The 27,985-nt window shown below is 44.9% G+C and overlaps 1 protein-coding gene across 1 annotated transcript in view; it reads right to left on the bottom strand.

Annotated features, from left to right (window-relative positions):
• Positions 1–163: 163 nt before the first annotated feature.
• SLCO3A1 (solute carrier organic anion transporter family member 3A1) overlaps positions 164–27,985 on the bottom strand; it is a gene marked incomplete at its 5' end in the record, with an annotated part of 137,139 nt that continues 109,317 nt past the window's right edge. Inside the window, 6 exons of the mRNA XM_083870982.1 lie at positions 164–9,270; positions 13,651–13,715; positions 16,542–16,717; positions 21,017–21,155; positions 22,040–22,238; positions 24,256–24,420. Coding sequence (XP_083727108.1) covers positions 8,891–9,270; positions 13,651–13,715; positions 16,542–16,717; positions 21,017–21,155; positions 22,040–22,238; positions 24,256–24,420 — 1,124 coding nt within the window. The 3' untranslated portion in view covers positions 164–8,890. The remainder of the gene's footprint in view (positions 9,271–13,650; positions 13,716–16,541; positions 16,718–21,016; positions 21,156–22,039; positions 22,239–24,255; positions 24,421–27,985) is intronic.

Here is a 27,985-nt window from a genome sequence, read left to right as displayed (position 1 = left end):
CACCACTGTCATTTCTGGCAAACTTTCAACATCACCACCTGAACCTCCAACCTGAACTCTCAACCCTGTTTTTACTGAGATTGAGAACTTTCTGGAACAGTCAGAGCACCAGCCCAGCCAGCCAACCTGGGAGAAACAAAGAGATCATCCAGTGAGACAGGACAAGAATGAAAATAGTGTTTTTAATATCATTTACAGCAATCTTACAGTATGTATTTCACATCACATTATTTCTAAACTGCTCATCTGGAAAATATAAGCTGCAAAAATACAGAACACAGTACTCAAAATATATCGAGCATGTGGCTTCTCTTTTTTTTTTTTTTTTTTTAAGTCAATTGTACAGTGAAACATTTCCTTTTCCAAACCAGGTTTTGGTTTATTTTGGAAGAGCTGCTAAACATCTGAAAAATTACCAGCAGTCAAATTACCAGCACAGTTCAAAGACCTTTCTGAGGACCATTTTCCCTTGGGCACAGCAGGAAAACAGTAACCCCAGCCCAAGAAGGGGCAGTGGCAGGTGGGTTCATCCAGGTCCCACACGGTGCTACAGACTCTTTGTGATGTTCTGTGCAGGAAGGACCTTCACCACAACCCAAAAATGCTGCTTTGCCCAGGTGACTGTGAAGGACAGCAATGGTATGAGGGACAAACACCATGGACTGGTCTAGTACAGAGGCAGGCAAATACTCCTCCAGTGCTGTGGACCCTGCACAGAGCTCTGCAGGTGAGCTTCAAGCCACAGGTGTGACAAACTGCATGGGGTGGTCTTGTTCTACAACAAGACCAACAGTGTGGAAGCACCCTCCATGCACTGATGGAAGATTACATCTCATCCACACACCAGCTGCAAATGCTTGTCAGAGAAGTCCTGAGCTTCTGAAGCCCAGAGGAACTCCCACCAACAACCCAGTTAAGAGACACATCAGGATTTGGAGGGCACATGGCAGGCTTGCCTGGTGAAAATGTATTATTTTCTTTATTTACACTACAGAGAAAGAGAAGGATGGATAAAGGAGGGGGTTAAGAAACAAAGTAGGTTCGTAGTATTCTTATTAGCCAAAGCTCCAAGCCCCTCAATCTCTGCCAGAGACAAAGAGGAGCCAGCTGGTCAAGAACAGAACTTCTTTCCCAATCTGCTTTGAATTTTAAGCTCTCAAATTTGCTCATCTGTAGCTGCCACTAAGGGCTGTCAGGGGTGGGGGATCACCAGGTTACACAGGCAGGGCATGCGCTGCTGGTCATCCTCTGCAGCAGGAAAACAAGCAAAGAGAGATCAGCCACAGAAACCTTGCTGTTTCTCCACCATGAATGAAGCATGGCCAAGGACTGGCTGGGCAGTCTCTTTGCTCACAAACCACATCAAGAGCTGCTCTCCTCCTGCCTGTGTAAGCTGCCCTCACTCCCTCCCCTCTGATTTCAGATGGTGCTCGTGTCTCACCTGCACAGGGCAAAAGGAATTTTAAAACAGTCTTACTGCAAATACACCCTATCTAATGCCATTTATGCATTGCTAGCTCACATGGCTCCAAATGTCCCTGTGCCTGGAATGTGGTATAAGTACATACAGCAGGGGAAAAAAACATTTCTGCAGACTGCATTTGACTTGTATCAAAATCCTAACGAACACCACATTTATTGTACTTTATTTACATGGTAGTCACGTATAATATAATACAATACAGCGTTCCATTTGCAGTGGTAGGCACTATGGGTTTTAAAATGTCACAGCTCTTCCCCTGCTCCATCCCACCCCCTCCTCCCTATGGATGTGGCACCAAGAGCTCCCTGTTGTGCGGTCCCAGCACTGCTCCAGTTTCCCTCTGAACCTGCTCTGGGATGGCTCCTTCCCAAAAGCAGGTGAGGGAAGCTGAGACTCCAAAACTTGGGTGGTCATAGACCACTGGCAGCCCTTAGCACTTGTCAGGGGCAATCATATGCAGCCTCCTCACCATGCTTTGCACCAAAACACTGTGAAGGCAAGGTGGGGCTGTAGCTGAGCTACAGACCCTTAGCACAGGGAATAGGCCACCTGTGATCACAGAGCACCGTTTGGTCCTGCTGCAGTAAGACTTTAGGAAAACGGCTGTGAGTCTCCAAGAGGGATCATCCTGCTCCTCTGATGGGGCAGGAAGTGTCATGGGTGAAGAACAGGGGTCATTTCTTCCTTTCAAGTTCACAGTTAGAGTTGTGAGGCACCAAAAACACAGCACTGTTTGCAGTGAGGGGTGAATGCACTGCTGTTTGTGCGATGCCGTACTGCAAGAGGAGATGGGTTTTGGGGGCTGAGACATCCGTGGCAGGGGAAGATGCCTTTTGCTGTCCCACCCACGGGCAACTCATTTGGGAAGAACTAAGATATGTTAGGCCATATGCAACTCTCTTGTGATGCCCAAGAGGTTTCTGCTTCCGATCCAAGAGCTGTGCAAACATCGCAAATAAAATTTACACCACCTGCTTCACCTCAATACCAATTCAGTTCTCTCTAGGTTCATACCCTTCTGCTGTTTGCTCTCAGTAATTACTCAAATGAGTGCTTTAACCAGTAGGAACACTGGGAGAGGCTGAGAATTTCAAGCATCTGTGGGAGAATATTCCTGGAAAGTGGACTGTGAGTTGGAAGGCAGCACTTTGGCTGTCCTGGAGCACTGTGTGTGTCCAGCGGTGCTCAGCCCACTGGCACTGAGCAGGGATCCTCTTATTCAATTCCTAATCATGTATTTTTGGACTAAATATTTCTACTGATGAGAAAATTCCAGCCTAGGGAACTCAGGGAGCAGAAATATCCCCTGTGAGTTTTATGTCCATCCAGAACAAACCCTTGTATGAATTACAAGAAAGTTTTTCCAACTTCTCCAGACCACAGATGGATATGCAGAAATGACCTTGCAAATGCACTAGAGGCATCTTCTTGATTTTCTCAGCAATGTGCAAGGAAGAAATAAAAGCAAAAATTCATGTATGAAGTTGTTATAAATTATTTGCCGAGCTGCAGCTGACAAGTTTCTTATTGCTTCCTGCCACATGCAGACACCAACTTTGTGCAGAACAAGTCCAGCACTAGAAACTGTTCAGGGTACGACAAATCTTTTCCTTCTTAGGGCTGGACACCCTGCTCTGCCACATTTAATCTGAATAAAGTGGGGGAAACATCACAAACTCATCCCATCCCAAAGACACCATCCCTGGGGCCACTTTATTCATCAAACAAATATAGATTGAAGCAAAGCTTTGACAAGCAAAACAGAAACACAACAAGCATCCTGAAGTCCTACTCTTGCACCCATCTAAATGGATTGCTCTGTCCACATGGCTTCTCCTGAATTCCCTGTGTCCTTTTGGGACCAAGAGATGCTCAGAGCCAAGAAGCCAAGGCAAAACTGAAGCTGAAAGAAAAGCAGTCCATGTCACACCCTGCCCTAGGAAACATCAGTATTGCTTCTGGGCAGTCACAGCTTCCTTCTGCTCCCCTGAATTCAGGGAACAGACAATGGCCAAAGATTTTACTTGGCATCACTAGTTAATAAAGAAGCACCTCATGTCTAAGAACTGCTGAAAGGCCATTTCTCAGCAAAGCAATTGTATTAAGACTCAGATTGGCTAGAAATGTCAATGGAATGATAGAAAACATCATTTGCAGCCTAGAAGTTATAGATTATGGGGATATAAGCAGAACAAACTATAACATTTTGAACATATGTATAACTAAGTGAGACCTGCTGGCATCCCAGGCAAATTTAAATGCCTCTCAGAAACTCTGGATACCTTTTATTGACTTGGTATACCCAAGCTGTGCTTTGCCATTGGGGGAAGGAAGAACTATGGCTAGAGAAAGGAAACTGATGGTCAGTTTGGAAGAAAACACCCACAAACCATGGGTCTGGTGGAGGTAGGGCTCTCCAGGAGCACAGAAGGATGGATAATCCTTTCAGAGACACTGAGTGGCTCAGTTACAATGTCCTTTCCTCCTTGGATCACTCTCAACCATCAGATAAGCATGGCTGAATCTGGCTCACACCAAAGGTTCCCATCTCAATAAACTGCTGCCTATTTTCCACAAATTTATCTTGGCTGCCAACAAAACAGGTGAGTCACAGCAGCAGTGTGGGATGCTGGGAGAGGTGAACCCAGCTTTAGGTTAGAAATGCCAGAACCTCTATTGCAAATGAGAACAGGTCAGTATTATTGCTTGTAATCAGGGGTGCTCTGCCCTGTGCACAGGAAGCTTGTGAGCTTTGCACATATTAATCAGATCTAGAGAGAGAACAACAACAAACCTGCTCCTGTCTGCAAACACAGTTCACATGAAATTAGGGGGATAGATGAGCACAGCTGCATTTAAAGGCAGAGCAGGAGTAAGTCTGGAAACCCTTGCGAATAAAGAAACAAAGCTGTTATCACATCAGTCCAGTGAAGCATTTGCATGTGTCTTTTATACTGACAATTCCCCATATCACCTGCCAAGAATAAAGCAAACATCACACCAAGAATGCCAAAGTTTGAAGAAAATATCAAGCCAAACACACCCAGCTGTGACAAACTCTCACATGGCAGCAACAGCTGTGGCTGACTTGGGGGCTAAAGCTTCACAATAACCTAAAGTGCTGGTAGGATTTAGGTTATTGTGGGTTGGGTGTGGGGTGAAACTGCTGGTTGTGAGATGGAGGTGCCTTTTTGTGTCCCAGGACCTCATTTACTGAGAAAAAAAGTCTGAGACGCAAAGGTGAACCTTAAGCACATTGCCTCTACTGCAATGTGATGAACATAAAACTCTGATGGGGATAGGGGAGGGGGTCCAAATCACATTCATACCCTTAATTTTTTTTTTTTTTTCTTAAGGGAAAAGAAGTCAATGCATCTCAGCCATTTGGAAATACTCCAATCACGTTCCAAATGTCTGCAGACCATCAGCTCAATTTGGAAGCACTTTGAAGTGTAGCTAAGTCAGATAATGGAAGCTAATTCCTCTCTGCATCTTTCCCTTCTCACCTTCTGAGCAAGGTGAGACCCAACCATGATTAACAACAGCAGCAGCAGCAGCACCGAGGAATTCAGTGCATCACAGAGGAGAATGGCAGAGGGAGGTCCCTGTTAGTTGAATTGCCAAGAATGGAAGGTTTGTGATATTCAAGTGATAATTCAAGTGATCGACTTTTCAGTTCCACTCTACATCCAAGATGTGCTGGGCAAAGTCAGGAAAATGGATGATTTCTAGATGTATTATGAGAAATAATGGTGGAAATGCACCACCTTGTTAACAAGGATGCAGAGAAAACAATTCCAGTGTCATCTGCATCAGTTTTAGATTGGGGTTTCCGTTTGATTGCACCGGGGCTATTCCAAAGTGGGATCTGTGCAAGGGAAAGGAAACCCCAACCTGAAGTCATGCAAGGCAACTGGTCAATCCCAGAGAGACTGCAGAATCTCAAGTAGTTTGTTTTTTCAAACATCCCATTCCTTAGCAGACAGCCACGGGGGAACACAGTGCTTGGAAATGCCAAAAGAACATTTTTGCTGAGACTGAGGTCTCAACAAACCCCTGAATTTCAATGCCCTTGAATATGAAGAAACAACTTCCACCATTGGATCTGGACTGCACAGCTCAGACCATGCCCCTGTTTCTGCTCCTGGGAATGGGCATTTTTCTAACTCCATCCTTGTTGTTTAAGTTTCCTGCATGGTTAAGGCAGTTGCAGGAGGTGAAGTGCTGATGGGTGAAGGCTCACAATGCAGTTTGGGAAGAAGGAGGATGTCTGACACTCTTCATTTGTTATTCTCTAACAAAAATTGGGTTGCAGGCAAAAATGGCTTGTGGTTCTGAAATCAGAAGAAAACAAAATGCCTGCTGGTGTGGATGAAGGGTTTTGTTTGTGTACTTTTTTTTTAACTGAAGCTCTGTTTTTAAATCTGTACCAAAGCACTGACAGCAAAGCCCTTCACGATGCAGGCATTAGACCTAACCCTGGCAGAAAAAAAAAAGAAAAAAAAAAGAGTGGGATGGGGGAAAAGCTTTTCAAACATTCCATTATCAAAAGAAATAAAATAACAATCATGCAGGAATTTCAAGTTACAGCTTAAAAATAATGTAAGTAACCCCATTCAACTGCATCTCCCACACATACGAAGAGAAGAGATCAAATGAAAAAAGTAAAGAAAAACAAAAATGAAAATGCTTTGTGCCTTGGAACCCTGTTTCTATAACTCCGGTCAAGGGGGACTTTTGACTGTACCAATAAACCATGGCTCGTGAACACTGGGAGTTTGTTTTACATCATATCAATCAGCATGCTATTCTCCTTCACCTTGGACTTTCAGAGGGGAAAATCATGAAATTGTGAAAGGGGTTATGAAATTTCAAGCAATCAGGCTTTTAGAAAGGTTCTATTCTGTGACATTTGTGTTCAAGTCTGAAAGTGTGTGTATAGTATAAAATTATGAGCTAACATTTGGAAAGACAGCAGTCTAAGTAATAAATCTGCAGAATGAAGAGAACTGTACAGAATGATTTCAAAGGCTTGTACTTGACAATTATATATATTTTATGAGACACTTATGCACCCTGTGCCTTTTTTGAATTCATTGTTTTATGGATGCAGTATCTCTATTTTAGCAGATATGATATACTAAACCAATGGAATGGTCTAAAAACCATCATTTACCACCCAATGTAACAATGGCACTGCATAGCTTAGTATTTTTTTTCCTTAAACTTCTTCATCAATTGAGTGATTCTTAACATGGCTGAAACCCAAGAATTAAATATCTGCAGTTACAACATTTGTTGAGTATTTGGCACAATGGAGTTTATTTGATACACCCTTTTTTTCCTGCCTTTATTGTTGCTGAACATGTAAATCTGTGCATGAGTTGCAAACACACACATGTAAAGTCAGTCAAGTGGAAGCAGTTTGATACTCCATGTTACCCATGTTACAAAGCCTGGATAAGAGCAAAATCTGCTGAAAAGGTGCTGAACATGAGTGACGAGTTATCAACCCTCTGTAATTGTGCCAGCTCTGGGGTGTCCACTGCAGCAATGGACAAGGATTTGGGGAAGATCAGCCCCTCTGCCACCATGGAAGTGACACCCAGCATTTGACTCAACATGCCAGGTTACTCCTCTAAACATCCTCAAGTTCACAACAGCTTTGAAATTCACATAATAAAGGAACTTTTCATTATGATGCTAACCCTTAAAGCCCTTCTGACATTTAATCCATTGGAAACAAGTCTGGTTCCTGGGGAAAAACTCATCAAACGCCGCCGATTTGCATTGCATCCCAGCAGGAATGTTTTGGAAAACAAAAATATGCATACAAAATAAGCCCGACCCCCACGTTTCTTGTAATCAGATGAAAGTTTCCCCATGGTTTTTGCAGGTTTAGGTAAGACTGCACTGCAAGAGCCAAGCCAAATCTGCTCCTGCATGGATGCTCTGTGGGGAGCTGAATGGAAGTTTGAGTTGCTCGGTGCTGGCCAGCCTCTGCTCCCATAACCCAGCCTTCCAGAGGAACACTATTCCGACATGTACAAACAAAATGTGGCATCCAGAGAGATTATTCCATCTTCCTCACATGGCTTCCACTGAAAGTCAGTGGAATTTGTCAGGTGAAAAATAAAATACCAGTTGTGAGGGTTGAAGGATTAAGGTCAGAATTCCTCTCATCTTGCACACACACACACACACACACACACACGCACACACACTTTAAAGAAAACATCCACCACACAATTTCTAGATTGCAAATTATATATATATATATATCTTTAAAAACTGGAGAGAACATAAACAGCCTCTCCACATATATATGTATCCACTGAGTCACATAGAATATGAAAAAACTATATTATGTAAATCATCATATTATCTATAATTCTCCAACTGACAATTGTTTTTATAGAGACACAGTGCATTCATTCTCTTTTTTAAAAACATATTATGTGTCTTCATTGGCTTGGTAGCATATTAGAATGAAGGCGTATGGATAAAAAATGCAGAGGATTAAACAAACCCCTTGAGTCACATTATGTTTGGGTGAATTAAACAGGATCCTTCCCCAAACTAGCATAAATAAATCCTCCTCATGGAAAAGTGTCAGTGATTTAAGGGTTAACATAGATTTGAAAATAATTTCAAAAAAACATCTTATTAGAGGACTACACAGATAAGTATTTGGAACTCATCCCCCTTTAAAAAATGACAGCACGTTTGGCAAAGTGTGAGCAAATGTCTTGAACTCTACTGGGTTTGAGATCTGAGCACAGTTATTCACAGACAGCCATGAAGCTGCAATCTGCGAATAAGCCTGGGCTGGAAGGACTTGGATACCCCTGACAGCTCCGCTCGCCACCGGGAAGGTTTCCAGCAGCTTTCAAGGTATTTATCGTGGACTCGTGGCTGGTGACAGAGTGTGACTGCTGGAAGGGCTCCAGCACTGCCTCCCTCCATTGGACACACAGCAGGTTGGAGCAGCACCCAGCCTGGCCAGCCCTGCAGGGCACCACACACCCCGTCCCAACTGGGAAAAAACCCTACTGCTGTTATCACCTTGCTGTTATCAGCTTGCTTTCTCGTGCCCAAGCCTGTGCTGAACTCTCCAGGGAACCTCTGCAGATGCCCTCCTTGGAAGCTTGTGCTGTCACCAAAGGGGCTGGTACCAGCCACAAGGGCTCCCTGCTTTCTCCATCACCTTGCAGGATGTCACAAGTGATCCCACTGAAAGACGCTGTTCTCAAGAATCCTGGCTGGGTCTGACTTTGAGAAAAAGACAAAAGTTTCCTGTGTTGCCGTTCCTGTTTTGCAGTTGTTTCTTCTTTCGTTCGTGCTCTCTCCTTGTTTTTATTAAAAAGGACCCTTGTATTATTAATATAGTTCCCCCCTCCACAGTCACTATAAAACAGACTCCATATTTTCACACCACTCATGGTCTTCAAGGTTATAGATAAATTTTGTCCTGTGTGGTTGGTTTTGGGGCACCGAGTCCCGCCCCAGATTGTCTAGGGTGAGAGTAGAGGCAAAAAACTCACTAGTGCTGAGACCACCTTCGTGGTTCTTGATGTATCTTTTATAGTTTTTCCTCAAGCACTGCCAGGTGGTTGTGTACAGGATGAATGCAAAGGACTTGAGGGCAATAGCAATGCTGACATACAGGTATCTGTAGACCACGTTGTCATACAGTGCACAGGCTCCTTGCTCCCCACAGAACGTGCTCCAGAACAGACACGTGGAGTCAATCCCGGCCCCGAAGATCAGTGGAGGTGGGATAAAACCTGCCAAAAAAAGAGAGACAAATAATGCTTTTATGATCCCTGTGATAAAGAGAGAGGACGTGACTGCAGTGAGTGGAAGGAGGGTACTTTATCAAGGTTAATAGTCCCAGCTGCAGCCTGTGATTCTAATTTTTGAAGTTCTAAATCAACCTGAATGAAGTTTGTGGATAAGCTTTCAGCTTGGACTTAACATCTACGGAAGAGATTCCTGCTGATATCAATATGCAGCAAGGATTTTATTCAAGTTTGAGTGGCTTTTATTAAGCTTCTTGTTTGCCTAATGAGACTAAGTGGAGGGGTAAATGAAAGAGGATGAGGACAGCCTTGCAGTTCACTGTAGAAACTGGCAGTTCTGCACTTTAGAGTGTTCACCTGAAGGATCTCATAGCACTCCAATTCAGCACCTAAAATTGGCTTTGGTACTGAGATCCAGTTTTGGACTGTAGCCTGACATAGCAAAAGCTTTTCTCTGGAACCAAGGAAAAGAAACAATAGCCTCTAATAGATGTCAAAGATGCCATCTGAAAAGACGGAAAAATTTCAGAGTGCCATTAAATGAAATATCACAGCAGGATTCTCCCACAGCCACTGCAGCTAACTACCGATGAGTGTTTCTCAATCATAGTTTGCAGCAGAGCTGCAATCTTAAAGCAAAGTAATCACTCCAATCTCATTTAACTAATAAAGGAAATGTTTTTCTTCTCTACTTTCTCCCATCCTACAGGAACATTGCAGCAACCGTTCCCCCCCTTTTCCCATTAGCTTGACAGTGATTAGGACATCCATGATCCAACTCCACACTCCCCCAGTCAGTGCACGTGCACTGAGAAGAAAATGTGAACATTCTACATAATGTAACCATTTCTCCACCTTCTGCTGCATTTATGGGCAGAGGCTAGAAGCAGATAAAGCCTGAAAAAACCCTCCCTGATTGATAAAGTCACTGCTGTGGGTTAAGACAGCAAGCAAAGGAGAGCATTGCATCTACTGAAATCCAACAGCAGGCAGGCACAACACCCCCCTGACAGTATCAATGCATCCGTAGGTGCTGTGATGCCTGAGACTCTATAAATACCTGTGAAAGCAGACACAAGGACTGCAGTTTTTAGACAGGAAAGTGTTTAATCTTGGATCCAGTTTCATCATTAACCTGGATTTCCAGGCTTAAAAAAGATACCTTCCTTCAGCTTGTCACGAGTGAAGTAGTGACATTCATGACATGTATCCTAAGACTACAAATAAATTGGTTGTCTTTGCTGCTCCCTCTGGTAACTGAGATCTCTTTATTTTATTCTGTTGATGACTGGAGCTTTGCAGATTTTGTTTGATCTTCTTTATATGTTGATAAATGCAAGAATTAAGAAAGGCTATATGGGCTTTTGGTACTCATTTTAACCAGTCATTAATAGCACAAATGTAGTAAATAAAACCAGATGATAAAAAAGCAAGACAATCTGTTTGTTAGAAATACTAGTTCCAGTCATCGTATCTAAAAACCTGTCTATGTTCTGGAAAGAAAAATCAGCACTAGCTCTTTGTTCATCATTTCAATGACTGGAAAATCCAGGTTGGGCTGGTTCTGCTTCTAAGTTAAAAGACACTTTTTTAGTTGAAACCTGTGAACAACCACACACTCAACCTGGATTTTAAAAATTCAGCTGGGCTCCTGCCACAAACAAGCAAGAGGCTGTGCTGCTGACTGCAGTTTGTGTGCCCAGTGCTGCTGGATGGCACCTCAGGGGTAACATCCAGATGTGGCAGTGACTGAGGAGCCACATTCTTTCTGGAGTAACAGAAAACCACATTTGGACCATAATTTTGAGGTATGAGTCCCTGCTTGTTAACATGCTGAGAGATGTTGACACAAAGCTTTGAAGACATGCAAGCTGAACTTCAGAGAGAGCTGCCATCCCCACCTGCTGGCTTCAGCTGGCCTGCCTGGTGTCCAGGATAATCTGGCCTGGAAAAAGTGCTCCTTGTAAGACTTGAGGAAGGACCTTGAACTCCAAAGCTATTCCCATGTGAATGCAGCCATGTGGAAACACCTTTAGCAACCAGTGAGTATTTCAGGTTGTTTTTAGCAGAGGAGAGGACAAGAGACTCACAGGAGCAAGCTGGTGCTCAGAACCCCTAAGACAAGGGAGCTGAGGGGTTGCACTGTACACCAGAAACTCCTTCTGAGAGTGAAACACTGTGAGGTTTTGCCATGTTAGAATAAGAGGCAAACAACATGAGCTTGGAGGAAAAAAAAAAAAATCTAAGGAAGTGCCCTGGTGAGCAGAGGCTCTTCTAGGATGCATGGTGAACACCACCCAGAAAGGATGCATCCAGGATCTTAAAGGTCTGAAATTCTTTGCCACTCCAATCAATTCCATTCTGAACCTTTGGCTTCAATGGCACTGCTTTACTCTCTTCTCTGGGAAACTGCAGTAATGCTTTTATATGAAGACATTGTTAGGCTGCCCTCTCACAGCAGAATTCCTATGAAATGAGATAATATGTGCAGGGGGATACCGGGAGAATTCAGTCATGTTTCATGTTATTACAGTGAATATTAAAGAGAGTCAATCATGTTCTACCCCTTACTGCAAAGTGTTGCAAAAATTTCTGCTTTATATATATATTTCATAGAAGAAACTGTAGGGCTGCATAAAAAAAGGTGCTTCTGTCTTACTGAAATCTATTAGCTACGATTGCACCTTCGGGTCTCATACCTCTTGCATTTAATTCTCTCCTTTGGTTCAAGAAGCAGCTATTATCACTGTCATCTTAAGTCAAAGCTTAAAGGTGAGCTGAAAAGCTTTTAAAATAAATCAGCAAAGCTATTCTCAAACCTCAGGTTGAAAGAGGCACAATTTGGATACCCTTGCTCATATGGAAAAGTATCTTTCTCTTCATTTTCTGTGCGTTCCAGCTACATTGCTGATATGCTTCAGGATATATTGTCTTATTTCATGGGAATCCCTTAGCGATATAAAGAGAAACACATGAAGATTTGAGTTTAAATTCTCATCATGGCTTCTTTATCAGAGTGAAAAAAAGAAATCTGTTCAACTTAAGCCTGAGCCTGGTTTTAGAGGAATTCAGGATGCTGCTATCTCAGGAGGCTTCTCTCTTTTGAAAGGAAAAAAGAAAAGCTAAAAATCCCTCCCCTTAAGTATTTTTCCTTTGGAAACAACACTCCACAGCCTTCCTCCTCGCACTCTTGCCTACTGATATTCCACATTCAGCCAGTCACAGCTCAAGTCAGGCCAGAACCCACGAGCAGCACCAGCAGCTAAAGAAAATCTTGTGTTTGCAAGGCTTGAACCAGAGCTGACCCAGGTCAACCCAGAAACTTCCCTTTGAGTTATCTGAGCTCTGGGTAAGTTAACTTGATGGAGCTTTTTGTACGGCTGCAGTCAGCAAAACCAATGTACATCTAATGTATTTGTAAACTGGTCTGGGAGCACCAGTTCCTGTTCAGCTTACAGGGAGTAAGGTGTTAAAAAATTAAGTAAAAAAACGAGGTCACTTATTCAAAGTGATGTCTGATACTGCTGGATTTTCAATCCTGTACTTCCCAGTGTCTTGCTGTAGCCTAAGAGATGGCACTTTAGTCTCCAGCTCATTCCTTTAGGACCAAGGCAGCCATGCAGGGAAGGTGCTCCCTGTGCCCTGCTAAAAAAAGTAAATTCCACTCCCACAACATGCAGAAATCCTGGGCATGAGATGGTCCCACACAATGATGGATCAGAGGATTATGCCCCAAATCACTGAGACTAATGAGCTGAAATAGAAGAGCTTTAAAACAGGAGCCACCTCTTCCAGAGGGGAAAAAAACCACTCAGAAACGAGCAGCAGCCTGGTATGCTCCCTTTAATTCATACTGGTCCAGAGGAGGAGCCATATGGATTTTAATGGGATGTTAACCCACGGGAAGAAACAAGGACTCAGCTTGTCTCATTTTCCTGGTTTCCTTTCCAAGACACCCAAAGGAAGAGGCAAACCCACCCCGTAACACAGGTCCTGTCCCTCAAAGGAAAGTGAAAACCCATATCCCTCTACTTCAGCAATATGCAATACAACAGTAATTCCAGAAGCTGCTGACATGTTAATAATAGCTACAGAAGAGAAACTGGTTGTGTGGGACCATGGGAGAAAGAGTCATTTCTCATGCAACACTGCATTTTCTTCCATTAGCACCACACAAATAGCAGGAAAAGTGCCTTCAGGAGCCTTGATGTGACATCCCTCGTGGAGAGGGCTTGGACCCCTGTGTGTCAGACCCCACCCATGACACCAACAGCACTACAGGGAGTAGAAATAAACGTCTGCATGTTAAAAATGGAGTGTTCCTCCAGAGGTTGGGAGGGAAGGACATACAACTTTTGTACCTACCTAGCAACCGGAGCAGCAGGAAAAGCACCCCCAGAGCGTAAGACTTGAGTTCAGGGCTCACAGTCCTGCAGGGAGGAGAGAGAGAGAGAGAGAGAGAGAGAAATCGATTCCTGTTGTTCTACTTTGATTAACACACCCCGTGGCCATTCTGTGCTGTCAGCCAGGATGCCACCAGCACCTCTTCAAAAAGTCATTAATGGGGCTTTTCTTCAGCCTTCTCCTGAACTGCCTACAGCCCCAAAAGTAATTGCATTGGTGATAGGCTCAGGAATTAGCCAAGTCATTAATAACAACAGCTAATGTTGTCATTGGATGGGGGAAAAATGGAATTCCCATCTCATTAAATCATTGTTTACAAGCTCCCTATCATGTTTTCAAGGCTCCAGATGTTGAGAACTGGAGGGAGAGAATTTTTGGTTCTGAAACTCCCCAGATTAGTGGGAACAAGAGGGGGAGGGAGGATGGTGAACCAAAAGGTTCAGTCCTCCTGTTGATTCAGTGAGGAAGTGCTCAGCACCAGTATTCATTCACACGACTTCAGCATGCCACGTTTTTTATCTTGGGAACACAGCGTTTGCAGTGTCTTCTGCTATGAACACAACCACTACTGCATTGAGAGTTCTCTTTCAAAGATGCTTTAAAAAAACAATCATGGCAGGGGTGGTTCTCTGTATAAATACACTGGAGGGGCATCAGCCAGAACTGATAAAACAGAACCAGCAAGAGCTTTTAAGTTAGGAGAACACACTTCTGATCACCTGCCCTTCTCTCACACATTCATGGGCCATGTAATACTATACCATGAGTTCTGCATGAAGCCTGTGACCTCAGGAGGAATTTCAGCAGTTTTCAGGCAGACCTCTATGCTTTATATAAAGCTTTATGCCACCAATTATATGACCTTGGAAAAATGTTCCAATGGTTAATGGCTTGGTTCAAATAGGATTCTACAGTTGGGTGGGAAATGAAGGAAACAGAGCATTAAAAGTTTATTTTAATGAAAAAATAGATTATCACATGGAATATTCACAGTGGGCTTTTAATTGGTGGTGGTGTCCTTTCATCCATTTTTCTATATTTAAGACCAAAGTCGATGCCCATACCTTTAGGCTGGAGAAAATATTGCCATTTGGAGAAATCTCCTTTTCTCACTGACTAGAGCAGTGACCAAATGACTTGCTCAGACAAGACATTTAATTTGTAGACACTGAGTCCATCTTTAAATAACAATGGGAGCTGCCAGTGTCACTTGTCACTACTCTTGACACCAAGGACACATTCATATGCCACAACTTTCTTTAAGCAATGGAAGATGGCAGTTGCAAGAGAGCACGAGGTGGTATCTGGCTCAGAGCTCTCCACTATACATTTGGCAGCTATCAGTGATTCTGAGTGAAGTTACAAATCTGGATGTGTGAATTGTTTATTTCCTACAGCTCGGAACTGAGTATGTTTAATCTCCCCTTTGCTTTTCTTATTCCCTGGTGTTCTTCTTCCTGGCTGGTGCTGGGATTATCTTATTGAAGGCAACACTCAGACGTCTCCATGCAGGATCCTAAAGGTGCTGGCAGCTTCCTTGAACAAAGAACTCTTCAAACTTCAAATTGCTTTTGTCACAATATTTATCATGAGGAATTTGATTCCCCTTTAGCTACCGGAGATGCAAAGAGAGAAATGAACTAGTAGGTGGAATATCTCATTTTGTATCCTGCAGGGAGACATGCCCTCACAGAGCTGTTCTGTCCAAAATCCACTCAAGAGTGTGTTTCTAATACAGACCTTATTGATTGAATTTTATTGGAATTTTCCAGGCAGCAGAATGGATCTGCTATTTATGCCTCTGGTTATTATTCTCAGTAAGTGACAGCTTGGACAGCTAAGTAATTCTGGATAAATGTGGGCTTAGATATATTTGTATATCATAAGGTGAAGTGTTCCATATGTCTGGAAAGAACACAAGGTCAGTTATTTGAATGAGCTACTTTTGCCCACCTATTCACATTGGTTAAACTCAGACATGTCCTTCAGACTTCCAAGTTCCTTATGTTCTTGGACTTGGTCCAGGGTGAAAGAAGTTAAACTCCAGTCAGGGAGGTATTCACCAAAGCTAGTCTTTGCCACAGCTTTTCATTTTTCTGTGGTGTCTATGGTCTCCAGAATATCTCAAAAGGTGAGCCTGAGCCTCTCTCTAAGCCATTATGTGCTGAGAACAGGGCTTGGCAATTCTGCCCCTCTCCCGATGCAGTTGTAACTTCCTTACTACCTTGATTGGAAACTGTACATCTGTATTTTCATGTTAATCCCACAAGAACAACCCCTGCCACCATTCTCTGCAACATCCCTGCAGGAATCTTGTCCATCTGAGGGGCCAGTTTCAGCTCACTCTCTCACTTCACCAAAGCAGAGCTCGAGCAGTTCCTTTTCTCTCTGGCAGCTCCATACTGCAGGCACTGAACTGGGGCCATGCCATGGATAAACCAGGCACCGCCAAGTGAAAAAACAGCGGCTTAGGGAGAAAATGGCTTGAATGGAGGTTCAGTTTAAAATCATGGGTGTGGGGACAGTGAGTTCAGTGTAAAAGGCACAGGCCAGGAGCTGTGTGGGACCCTCAGCTCCTCACTGTGCCCTAGGGTCCCTCCAGCCCTGAACAACCCCACCTGATGAGGATGGTGACTGATGGACCTGCTTGGTGAGAATGATGACTGAAGCCCCACTGACAAGAATGGTGACTGGAGCCCCACTGACGAGAATGGTGCCTGAAGCCCCACTGATGAGGATGGGGACTGGAGCCCCACTGACGAGAATGGTGCCTGAAGCCCCACTGATGAGGATGGGGACTGGAGCCCCACTGATGAGGATGGTGACCTGATAAGGATGGGACTGGAGCCTACCTGATGAGGATGATGACAGAGGGTGTCTGCGCCATGGCCCCGATCATGCTGCAGACACACATCACACACAGGAATGTCAGGAAGGCCTCTTCGCACCCAGGGCTGGGGCATTTTCCAGGAACCACGGTGGCGTTTTCAGCAGGGACCGAGGTGAGGCACGAACAGCCACTGAGGTTCTGCAGAGGAGCACAAGGAGTCAGGGGAAGGGAGAGCTGTGATCTCCACTGCTGCCCTCTGTAACGGGGCTTGTCAGCAGCAATGCCTAATCCTCTAATGGTCAATTAAATAACTCCTAAGTGCTTGTTGGAGGGGGGTTTGGAAAGAATTTCAGGAGCATCAGAGCTAACACATGCTGCCAGCAAGGGAAAGCTGTCCCTTGGCTTGTTTCTTTTCTTCTGCTCCTTTCAAGTCTCTCCCATAAATGTCACCGCAACAAAATTATTACCGAGTTCTACCTCTTTGGAGGAGAATAAAGAAACAATCTGTGTCTCTGTGACAACGAAGATCCCCTCCATTATGGTTCTAATTACTTTCTTATTTACCTCCGTCCTCTTGGCTGCTGCAATTAAACTGAAGTACATTAAATGCAGGTAAATCTGCAGCTCAGTTCTTGGCTGCAGATTTGGGTCCTGCTTCCAGCACCTCAAATCCTAAGAAGGAGCCACCCACGATGGGTGCTGCAGCTCATCCAGAGCTGAACTACCTCAGCCTGGCAGCACAGACACTGCTGGACTTCAGTGCACTCCAGGGCTAATAAATGACATCTGGTTCAGAGAGATTTGTGTTGAACTAAAAGCTCAAGTCAAGGGAGATAAACTTTATCAATATGTGATCAGAAAGAGGGTGGAATGACTGCGTTTTGCTTTGATCTCTCCAGCAAGTGCAGGATGTGAAAAGAAGCTTTGTTTGCCAGTCACAGATTCAAGGATTTACTTTTTTCCCCTTATTTTCCAACTCGCCCTCCTGAATTTCTGAGTGGGGGATGTCAGTGCAATTAAGGCACACAATACTACCAAGAAATCCCTTAATGAATACAGAAAGAAACAGTCATTAATGATTCATGGATTGTCTTCACAAGCCCGCTGGGTTTGCAGGTCACATGTTTGTATGAAGAGCAACGTCATAAAACATAACATATTGGAAAGCAGCTGAATCTCCTCCCCTTCCCCTCTAACATGTGCAAGCAGAAATTCCTTTGCTTTTCTGCCAAAGGCGTCCCCTCAGGACCATACAAAAGCACACTTTCTGGTTCACTGCCTCCAAAGATAAGGATCAGCAGGGATGCTACTCCAACCTTTCTGACACCAATCTCTTCCTTCTGCATAGGAGTCGAATCACTTTTTTCCAACTAAGTGCACAGAGGGCAATAGAGACTGTGGTGCAGGACTCCAGGAGAGCTGCAGCAGACATGTAGGTGCCTTTTCTGCTGGCAAGCAATAATTAACATAACAAATTCCTGTGCTGTGAATTAGAAGCTGACACCTGAAGGCTTCAGAATGGTGACAATTAGCACCACTGAGGTGGTATTTGCACAGACAACAGGAATTTGTAGCTCCTGGCTCTTACTGCATTGCTAGCCACCAGCCTGGACAAGGCCCTGTGGATCAAAACCCATGTAAGTCTGGAAAAGTATATACCTGCACTGAATACCCCTTGATCAAAATTCCCATCACAACAAACACACAGAACTGGGTGTTTCTTTCCTATGGGCTCTCATCAAGGGACAGAAAGTACCTGTTTTGGGCAGTGGTGGGGCAGACTGTCCTCCCGCTGGTGTGACTTTCTACAAAGCACGTCCTACCTTCACTGCCTGAAAATTTGTCCCTCAATCCACTTTTCTGGCCACTTTGCTTCAAGGTGCTGGCCCAAAGCAGTGTGAGTGGTTTGTACTAACTACATCAGCTTGCTTAGCACTGCACCTCATCCTTACCTGGGAGATCTTTGATCTTTTATTACTGACACAGTATGCAACTCACAGACATCAAACAAGGAAACATCAAAGATGGAGTTATAACTTTGTCCTGTGGAGAGGCAATTTTTTGCTACCTGTGCCAAACTTCTATAGATCCCCTTGTCTGCAACCCCACTGCATTCAACCAATTGTTATCAGAACCTTCTGCTGCCCAGCAACCTGCACACCCAGATTTATGTGTGCCTGTGAGGCTACACAGATGCAGAGTTTACACCTTTTTTTTTACCATCCTATCCTGACTTTGGTGTGATTATCCATGCAAATTACCCATGTTTTTAATTACTCATTTTTTAAGCCCTGGCTCTGAGAGGGAAGGGACAGGCTGGTACTTCAGTGAAAAGCTGTGAGGTGCCAGCACAGTAACTCCAGGTTGGAATTCATGTGTCTCCAGCCAAAATCCTGAGAGAGTCAATGGCATCAAACAAAAAAGATGCACAGTCCAACATGTGGTAGGCAAGGGTCACTCCCAGGAATGGCCTGAAAGAGAAGTTCTTAGGGGAGCCAGAGCTCTGCCCTACCAGCACTGATATTCCTATGGCTTTTTGGACAAATGCACCTCTGGAATCAGCTCTAACAGACAAGGAATGAAAAAGAAAAAAATAACTGAGCTACACATTGCTTTTAGGGATTGTTCACAGAGGAAAAAGTGAAGAGAAGCAGTCAGAAACATAAAATGTAGTAAAGTTAAATAAAGCATTCAGAGAATTTTATGTCCCAGTAAAAAGCAACCCTTGGCTCATCACAAGCACATAACATTCACAAGACCCTCCAGACAGGTCATTACCTGGATTATGGGTTTAAAACTTGGGTTTGGTAATTTGGCTTTGCCTCAAGGCCATTGCATGGCCAAACTGGTCCATAATTCTTGATAATGCCCTTTCCAGCAGATGTTATTGCTTCACCAATTTGTGTTCAAAATGTTACTGCAAAAAACCCCCACAAAACAAAGAGATGAGAAGAACCCCAAGGATGACAACGAGAAGGCAAAATAAAAAGGAATGAGTAAGAGAGAGCGTGAGGGAGAGTGAGTTTTTTGCTGAGAGGTTTGTTCTTGCAGAGCACAAGGTCAGGCAGCTGCAGACTGAAAGGGCAGAGCTGAATTTTCATTACCAAGCTCCTTCCAGAGGAGCCAGAGCTTTGCCCTGCACTGCACAGCAAGGAGATCACTCCCACACTCCAGCCACAGACCAACACTGGCTGTACACTTGGTGAAGGCTTGGTGAACTGGTGAGACACAATTCTGTGTGCATGAAACAAGCTGGTTTCTTGTTAAAATCATTCTGCTGCCATCTCAGGTGTTGACTTATTGGGAGGAGGAGGAAGAAGAGGGCAGGAGGTAACAACTTCACGTGTCACACACTGATGTAGATCCTTGTAGGGCTGCTGAAAGCTCAAAACTGTGGTGTTTCAAAGGGATGCCTGCATCTCTGAGGTTGGAGAGGGAATGGAGGAGACAAGATGTTGCCAGCAGCATCTGCTCAGCAGCACTCACATGTGCTTTATCTCCAGGGCAGGAAGGGTATCTCCTTTGGTATCTCCTCAAAGAGGAGGATGAAGCCATGGAGGGATAATTGCATGTGGTGAGCACTGATGTCCCTGTAGGCACAAACAGTCCCTGTGACCAGGCTCACCTCCCACAGACTGCACACAGCAGTGATCACCACGCCTGGCACAGCCCCAGGCAGTGAGCAAGGATGCTGGAATCCCATCAGTCCTCAACCACAGGAGTAGCAGGCACTCATTTGCAGTGTAACCCAGAAGACATTAACATTTCAGCAAAAAATGAAAAAGCTGGCTTTTAAGACATCGTTAAAAATTCCCCACATCTTCTTTATACAGAGGTAGTTCGGTCTTTAAGAGTTTTCCAAGGGAAATAAACTCTTAGAGAGAACTGAAAAATGCAGAATGTCTTTGGATGGAATCTCTGCTCCCCTGACAACTGCTCTTGCTGCTGCCTCAGAGCAAAGCAAGGGAAGAGAGAGAAGCAAGAGGAGTTAAAGGAAAGCTTAAACAAAGGTGAGTACAACCAGGATCTGCTCACAAGTGTCTTGCAACCAGATTCAGGAAAAGAGCAAGAGGAAAAAGACTAAAAGGGTTGGGCAGGGCAAATATGGGCAGATGGAGAAGAGGGGAGATGAGGAGCAGGAGGATAAAAGAGAAGCTGGTTCCTCAGCTGTCTGGGCTAGGAATCTCTTGCAAAGAATGTGTTCTGCCACTGGACACCTGTGCAGATCTCCTATCACATTCCTTGGTCAGTGCTGAGGAGGAAGACCAGGGCAGGAGGTTGTGAGATCCCATCCTGTTCCATGGGTGAACCTGGCAGCTGCTGCTGGAGAGAGTGGGCATTTATGGAACAGAGTGAAAACCAACAGGGGCTCAGGCCCACCAGAGCTGTGATGTCAGGTTTTGGGAGTGCAGTCACTGCTAGATGTAGGTGAGCTGCTCTACCTGACACACAGGAACTGCTCCTACAGGTGGGAGGTCCCCAGGAAAGCCCACTCACCGTGCTGCTGCAGCCAGCAAAGCAGGCAGATAAGTATGTGACCCCGTCTGCCCCACACACTGGAGTGAAGGAATCAGTTTGGCATTCACAGTTGTTATTGCAGGGGGAATATGGGTCCAGAGATGAGGTTGGAGTTGAGCTGTAAGACAAAGAGAGAAAAAAATTAATGGACAGTGTGATATCAGGCAGCTTTTCCAACTGTTGCCTCACAAAGATGCATTTGAGGGAGATAGTGAGATAGTTAAGGCAAACACATTAGAAAAAAGCAGTGGACAGGCTAGCCAGGTTCCAGCTCTAAGAAATCCAGGCTACAGCCTCTCCTTGGAGACTGAAATGCCATGGCCTCAACCTCTCTGAAAAAGAGCATCTAATACAAAGCTTGGGCTGCCCTGTTACCTCAACAAGAAGCCTCAAGAAAACACAAAGAGATGCTGTGGAGATTGCTCTGTGTTTTTTTTGCAACACTGTAAGGAGCTGACAGGCTGAAGTTGTCATCTAAAGAGTTACCACTGCATACAGGAGCACTCAAGAGGAAAATACCAAATAACTCCATGTCCTGCAAGTGCAGGATGTAACAGGGTTACATGAGCCTCATTTCTCACATTAAAATGGGCCTGCAGCCACAAACACTCTCTCTTCACCATATCTGTATTTCCAGGCATCTAAAACCTGGTTCTACAAATTCCCCTCAGGCACTTAAATCAATGTACAAAGCAGTGCATGTCCCTTACTGCCAGGACAAACAGACCCAGTGCTACAGAGGTGCCTGTAGGTACAGACTCAAGTCTGGCACCTTTTGATTCACTTTAACTGAATTTCAGACTTTAGTGAAACTCTGCTGTCATCTGCAGGTACTCAACTCTCTCAATGTTGAGTGGCATGGAAACATCCCAGACTAAGAGCCCATACAACACTGCTTTCTCTAAGCTTGCTCTATGGTTGTCTGAAGGCCAGCACTGCCTGTCAAGGACACCAACATGGATTTATGTTGGCACAGCTCCCTGAAACTCTCTGTGGACTCACTTGTTTCCATAGGGAACAGTAACTCCTGCCACAGGTCCCGTGTCGCAGCCCAGGAACAGGAACGACACGTAGCAAGCTGTGGACACCAGGTTCACCAGCATGGCCATCCTGATGGCTCCCAGAGCAGACAGGCTGAGCTTCTTCACCAACAGGCCCCCCAGGAATATGCCCAGACATGCACATGGGATTGCTGTCATCCCTGCAAGAGAAAAAAACAGTTAGCAAGAGGCACAAGCAAGGCCAAGTGAACTACACTGTGACAGTCAGGGCTGAACTCTCCAGCAGCCAGATCTGTGCACTGGCATGAGGAAACATTGCAATGACCAACTGCTGGAGTAGCACCAAGCTGGGGCTGCCCAAAAAAAGAAACAGATGCAAACAGGCATGCTGCTTTGCATGGAGGAACCAGCATCTTCTGCCAGTTGTCATCCATGCTGGAGGCAATGCCACACTTGCTGAGATTGGCTCAGCCTGACCTAAGCAGCAGCAAATTAAGTCAAGAATTTTCCAAGGTGTCTGGAGGCTTTGGATGAGCCCTGCTGGTGTGATTCACAGAAGTCTGATTTTCAGAGACTATGCAGGAGCAGTGTTTGAAAATATGAAATCGCCCTACAAGAATTTTCTTTAACAGTGAAATGCAGAATCACTGCCAGAAGCGACTTCCTTTCCAGCACAGACAGAAATTATCACACTCTGCTTGTTTGAGGTCACTTTTGCTGCCAGATCTCACCAGCCTGAACTGAGCTTAGAAGATAATCCCAGTCCTGGCATTTCTAGACCCCCTTAAATGCCATGTGAGAAATCTGATTATAACTTTGTTTAAACAAGTTGCTGTGAGAAACACAGAGGTATCCAAGTCTCCTTTCCCACTGTCAGGTCAGAAGCAGGATGTGCTGTGGCTCATGGGTGATCCTCTCTTTGCTGGACACCCAGCTGCACTCACATGCTGACTGCCCAGCCAGCTCCCACCAAACAGCTTTTTCCCTTCTCCCACTGGGTCAACAGTGAAGTTACTTTCCTTTGCCAAGCCTTTAATTTTCAGGAAAAGATGGAACAGCCCAACAACTTTGAGACCTCTGGCCTTCTGTCAAATCGTGTTAAAATTCACTAGTAAATTCCTGGGTTGCTGGGGGAGGCAAGGCTGACTGCAGGGGATTGTTTCTTTTGGAAAACCAGGCCAAAACCAGATGATGTGAATGAGTTTAATAGGGAAATAAACAACTGTCAGGAGAACAGCTTACAAACTCCTTGTTATGATATGAAGATCCACCCATTTCCTGATGTCCCAGTTTTTGACAGATCACTGCCAGCTGCCCATCTGGCGAGCTGTGGTCACAGATCATCCAAGATCAACTTGCAGATATCTTAATTGGGTGCTGCTGAGAGAAGGGTTGTCATAAACAAATGGCTGGGCCTGCCTGGGATGAGCAGCAGCAGCAAATAAATGAATATTCTGCCATCAGTGTCCTGACAGGGAACAAATGAACACTGAGAAATGCAGAACGTGAAATCACAGCAGCATGGAATGGTCAGAGAGAAGGGACATTTGAAAGACAACCAATCTGCACTAACTCAGGTATTTGAACTGCTCATTGCAATCTTGTCATTTCCAGGACAAGGGGAAAGCGGTGACTAACAGGAGAAACTGGGCTTCCTAACCCAGACTGAGATAGGCTGCAGAACTGTGGGGCACCAGAACCATGAGACAAGCAGTTCAGTGGGACATACTATCACTTGGAGAGCAACTGCAGTCTTGGGCAATCAGGGGACCCATTTCTGCTGCATCTAAGGCTCTCACAGACTCCTATCCTGGCTGCTGGATACTGAGCCCATACTGCTTCCCAACAACAGACTTGGCCACAGGGGAAGTGATGGTAGTAGGATGCAGTGGAGAGCACAGCTGAGGAGAAAGGATGCTGGAGGTCTGCTCTGGGCTCTGCAGCATGGCACAGGTGAAGCCCAGCCCTCTCACTCACAGACACATTTCCACACATCAGACAAGTCACTTTTTGGGCAGCCTAACCAGCAAAGCTGGCAGCAGTCACCAGCCATGCTGAACACTTTTAAACACCTTTGGAAACTGGAGGCTTGATGTCCCCCTGTGTTGGTTCAGCATGAATGGTAAAAACCAGTTAGTGATTTCCTTTGAAACTGACAACCAGATTAGCCAATTAAATACAGGTCTACACCTCTGGGCCACAGAAAGAGTTACTCACCCAGGAGCTGGTTGGCAGATGAGGTGGTGAGGTTGAACTGCTGCTCCAGGTACTTCCCCAGGAAGGCGGCAAAACCGGCCACCACCGCGATCTCCATGCAGGCTGCCAGGATGATGCAGGTGAACACAGGGTTGGAGAGCAGGTGCTTAGTCACTTTGGGGATCACTAGAATAAAGAAAAAAAGAAGAGGGGTTTTTGTTTTGTTTTGTTTACTTGAAGTGCTGGAGGTGCCTTTCTCCTCTTCTGAAGGGTAAACTCACTTCACATCAGGAGTAATTTCCTGTTCTGCACAGACAAGCTGCTTGAAATGTGGGAACACCAGAACAAGGTGAAACACCCAAACAGTGACATCTAAAGATTCAAGAACCAAGAGGGTGCAAAAAAATATCCCCATCTGTGATTATTTGCTCTTACAGATGATTTTGAAAATTGGAAGAACGAGAAAAATTTCCAATGTTGCTTTTGCTTCCCTCATAGGCAAGTCAATCAAAACCTGGTGTGTTCTTTCTACCCCTTCTCCTTTCCATACCTGCTCCCCATGAACAAAGCTGAGCCAGCCGACAGGTGCCATCAGTGCTGTATTCAGCATTAACTCTTGCAAACTTTCAGACACAAACTAACCCAGCTCACATCCGGCTTTTCCTTCTCCTGTCAACCAGATTTGCTTCATTTTCCTGTTCCAAACTGGCTCACTCACTGATGGTCACCTTCTTGCACAAGGGTCCTCCTGCTTGGGACAGGCTTGTCAGTCTGTGTGTTCCCACAACCTAAAGCTTCTCCAGCCAACCCACACCTCCCATGTAGACCCTCCCATTCTTTAGAAGGTTGAAGAGGACATGCTGAACTCTTCACTGTGTAGGACACACACACACGCGGCTCTGGTTTCATAATCCCTTGGCTCCCCCCTTTCAAATCATCAGTGTCCAGAGTCTTCTCTCCTCCAAGCCCATCTCAATTTCCCATAAGCAAACAGGAGTTACCCTACAAAGGGAAATCTGGCTAATGAATCAGATCGCACGTTTTCTACTCCAGCGAACATTTTAATTATTGTCGAGATAACACAGCTTGAAGAGCAGAGCATCCCAGTACAGAGGAGAGCCTTGCTTTGTCTCAATACCTGATGACTAATTTCTTTCTGAATTAAATGTGAAAATCATTAAGTTTGAAAATTACCTTGATGTAGTGTAGTGAAGCCCCAATGGACCTCTATTTGCATTTTGAAAATCCATCCCCCACATTCCCTGTGGTGTACCAGGGGCTGGCAGATGATGTTTCTCTGGTGCTGGCTTATATTTTCCCTCAGGGCTTTTTTTGCACTGGTCTCAGAAGAGAATGCACAGCTCTTTTGTCAAGGCTCTGCTTGGGTGCCCTTGGTTCTTTCTTGGGGACAGTGGAAAAAAGGGTTATAATTAGGTTTGATCTAACCTTTTTGGAAGAGGTCATTTCACAGTTTCTGGTCTCTTTATATCAGAAACATTTTTCCAAGCCTTTCCTCCTGCTTTCTGAAGATTTACTGAACATAATTAAGGTGCAAGAGGCATAGCAATATTTAGCAGAACAGGGGAAAAAAGCAAAGAAAAAAGAGGGAAAAAATACTGTGGGAGGAATGGGGATGGGGGAATTCAGACATGGATATATTTCAGAAGCCACCTGCTGCTTCCTTCAGTTCTTTGGTGGCCACCTACAGAATTTCCCTTTCTTGCCAGGAAAAATATAGAAAATGCAAAGGTAGACTTGGCAGTACTGAGCCTGAAAAGCCATATTTAAGGTATTAATGACTGCTGTGCCTTGGGAGTTCAGTTTGTTCAAGATTAATGGATTCCTTGAGATGTAGCTTTGTGCCAATTTAAATCCAAAGACACTAAGGTCTAGCTTTAACTTTGTCCACCCAACAATAGTGATGACAGCCTGCCTTTTGCAGGAGGAAGTTAAAGATCACGGACATTTATTTCTGAAGTTGGCATCCAACCATCATGCACTACCAAGGTCAAAATCCATCTTCTGTGCTTGGAGTGGACAACAAAAAATTTGCAGAGTTATTGCAGCATCTCACACAGGAGAGGAACTCTTCATAAGTGCCTTGTCTGGCAGAGCAGGGCTCCAAGTCACAGCACTTCATCACCTAAAAGGGCTACAGGAGAGCTCAAGAGGGACTTTTGACAAGGGTGTGTAGTGACAGGACAATGAGTAATGGCTTTAAATGGAAAGAGAGAGGGATTACATTAGATATAAGAAAGAAATTCTTTACTGTTAGGGTGTGAGACACTGGAACAGGGTGCCCAGAGAAGCTGTGGATGCCCCTGGAAGTGTTCAAGGCCAGGCTGGATGGGGCTTTGAGCAACTTGGTCTACTGGAAGGTGTCCCTGTCCATGGTGGGGTATCTGGAACAAGATGATCTTTAAGGTTCCTTCTGACCCCAGTCTTTCTGTGATTCTGTGATTCCATAATCATTGCTTCTCCTTCCTGTGAGTTTTCTGGGACAAATCCTGTCCTCTGCTGAATATCTGACCACTGTCTACTGCAACAGGACTCTACCATCAGGCAGGCATGGCACAAAACCCAGTGCAAAGAGTGCACAAATAACTCAAGCAAGTGTCTGGCAGCCTCCACCATCTTCTCAGCCAGGGCCAGCTCGTTCTCTTTCATCTTCTAAGGGAAATGACAGGAAGTTCCCTATAGAATTGACTATCCTTTCATCTTGCTACTGCCAATTGTTAAGATCAATCATTTGACACCAGCTGCTGCCTTATCTGTCTCAGTTCTTGGGGTGAAATACCTTTGGGAAAAAGGTAAAAAGTCAGCAGTGAAGTTTAAAAATCTCTCAATGGACTGGAGCGACACGTTTTCAGCTGCCTGGCATATGGTGCTAGGTATGGAGTAGGAATAGAAATGCCTGATGTGGGACAGTGAAGCCCTGGGGAACACAACAACTACAGATGGTGCTCCTCCACTGGAACCAGCTCAGCAGGAGTCATGGTAAACGTTACCCTGAACCTTAAGGGCCCAAAGGTCACCTGAACACTTTGGAGCAGCCCTTTGCAGCTATAAAGCTCAACTGAAGCCCATTTGAAAAGTGGGAAAAGTCTTTTGAAGTCCAAAGACTCTCAAAAATCTACCTGGAGAACCCAGAAGCTGCAGCAGACACGGCACAGACAGACTCAGCCTCCCACTCCCAGAAAGACGAGCTCATTTACCGTCCTCATCCTGATGCACCCGACACGCTCCAGAAACGGCGGTGGAACAGCGATTCCCACTGCCCTGCCAAGGTGCACTGAGGAGAACACAACACCTCTTTTCACTGCTCAAGTACTTTAATCCCAACTCCTCAGACCATCCATGCGCAGCGCTGGTCACAGGATCACTCACAGGCTGGGAGAGACCTGGGTGGATGTTCTAAAGCTCTCCAACACACCCCACCAACCCTTTGACTTCCCACCTTTTCACACTCCAGCAATACCCATGCCAAGGCATCAAAACACCCTCCCTTGTCTCCCTCTGCGGGGCCTCCGTAGATGACAGGCCAGGGGCTTGACAAATGCACACACTTATGTACACCAAGTAGCTTTGATTTGTCACTGCACATCGGGGAGTACCGGGGATAATTGGCAACCTCATTACATGAGGTTTAACTACTCTCCAGAAACGACAAACTATAATCATCACGTTGGTGCTTGAAATGAATTGTTTGGAACATTACAATCACCAAGGCCCCTGTTTCGGGTTGGAGCAC

The sequence above is a fragment of the Zosterops lateralis genome, assembly GCF_965231275.1.
Source record: "Zosterops lateralis genome assembly, chromosome: 13".
In the NCBI taxonomy this organism is placed as follows: Eukaryota; Metazoa; Chordata; class Aves; order Passeriformes; family Zosteropidae; genus Zosterops; species Zosterops lateralis.
The sequence above is the reverse complement of the archived record's forward strand: the minus strand, read 5'-3'. Positions and strand labels throughout refer to the sequence as shown.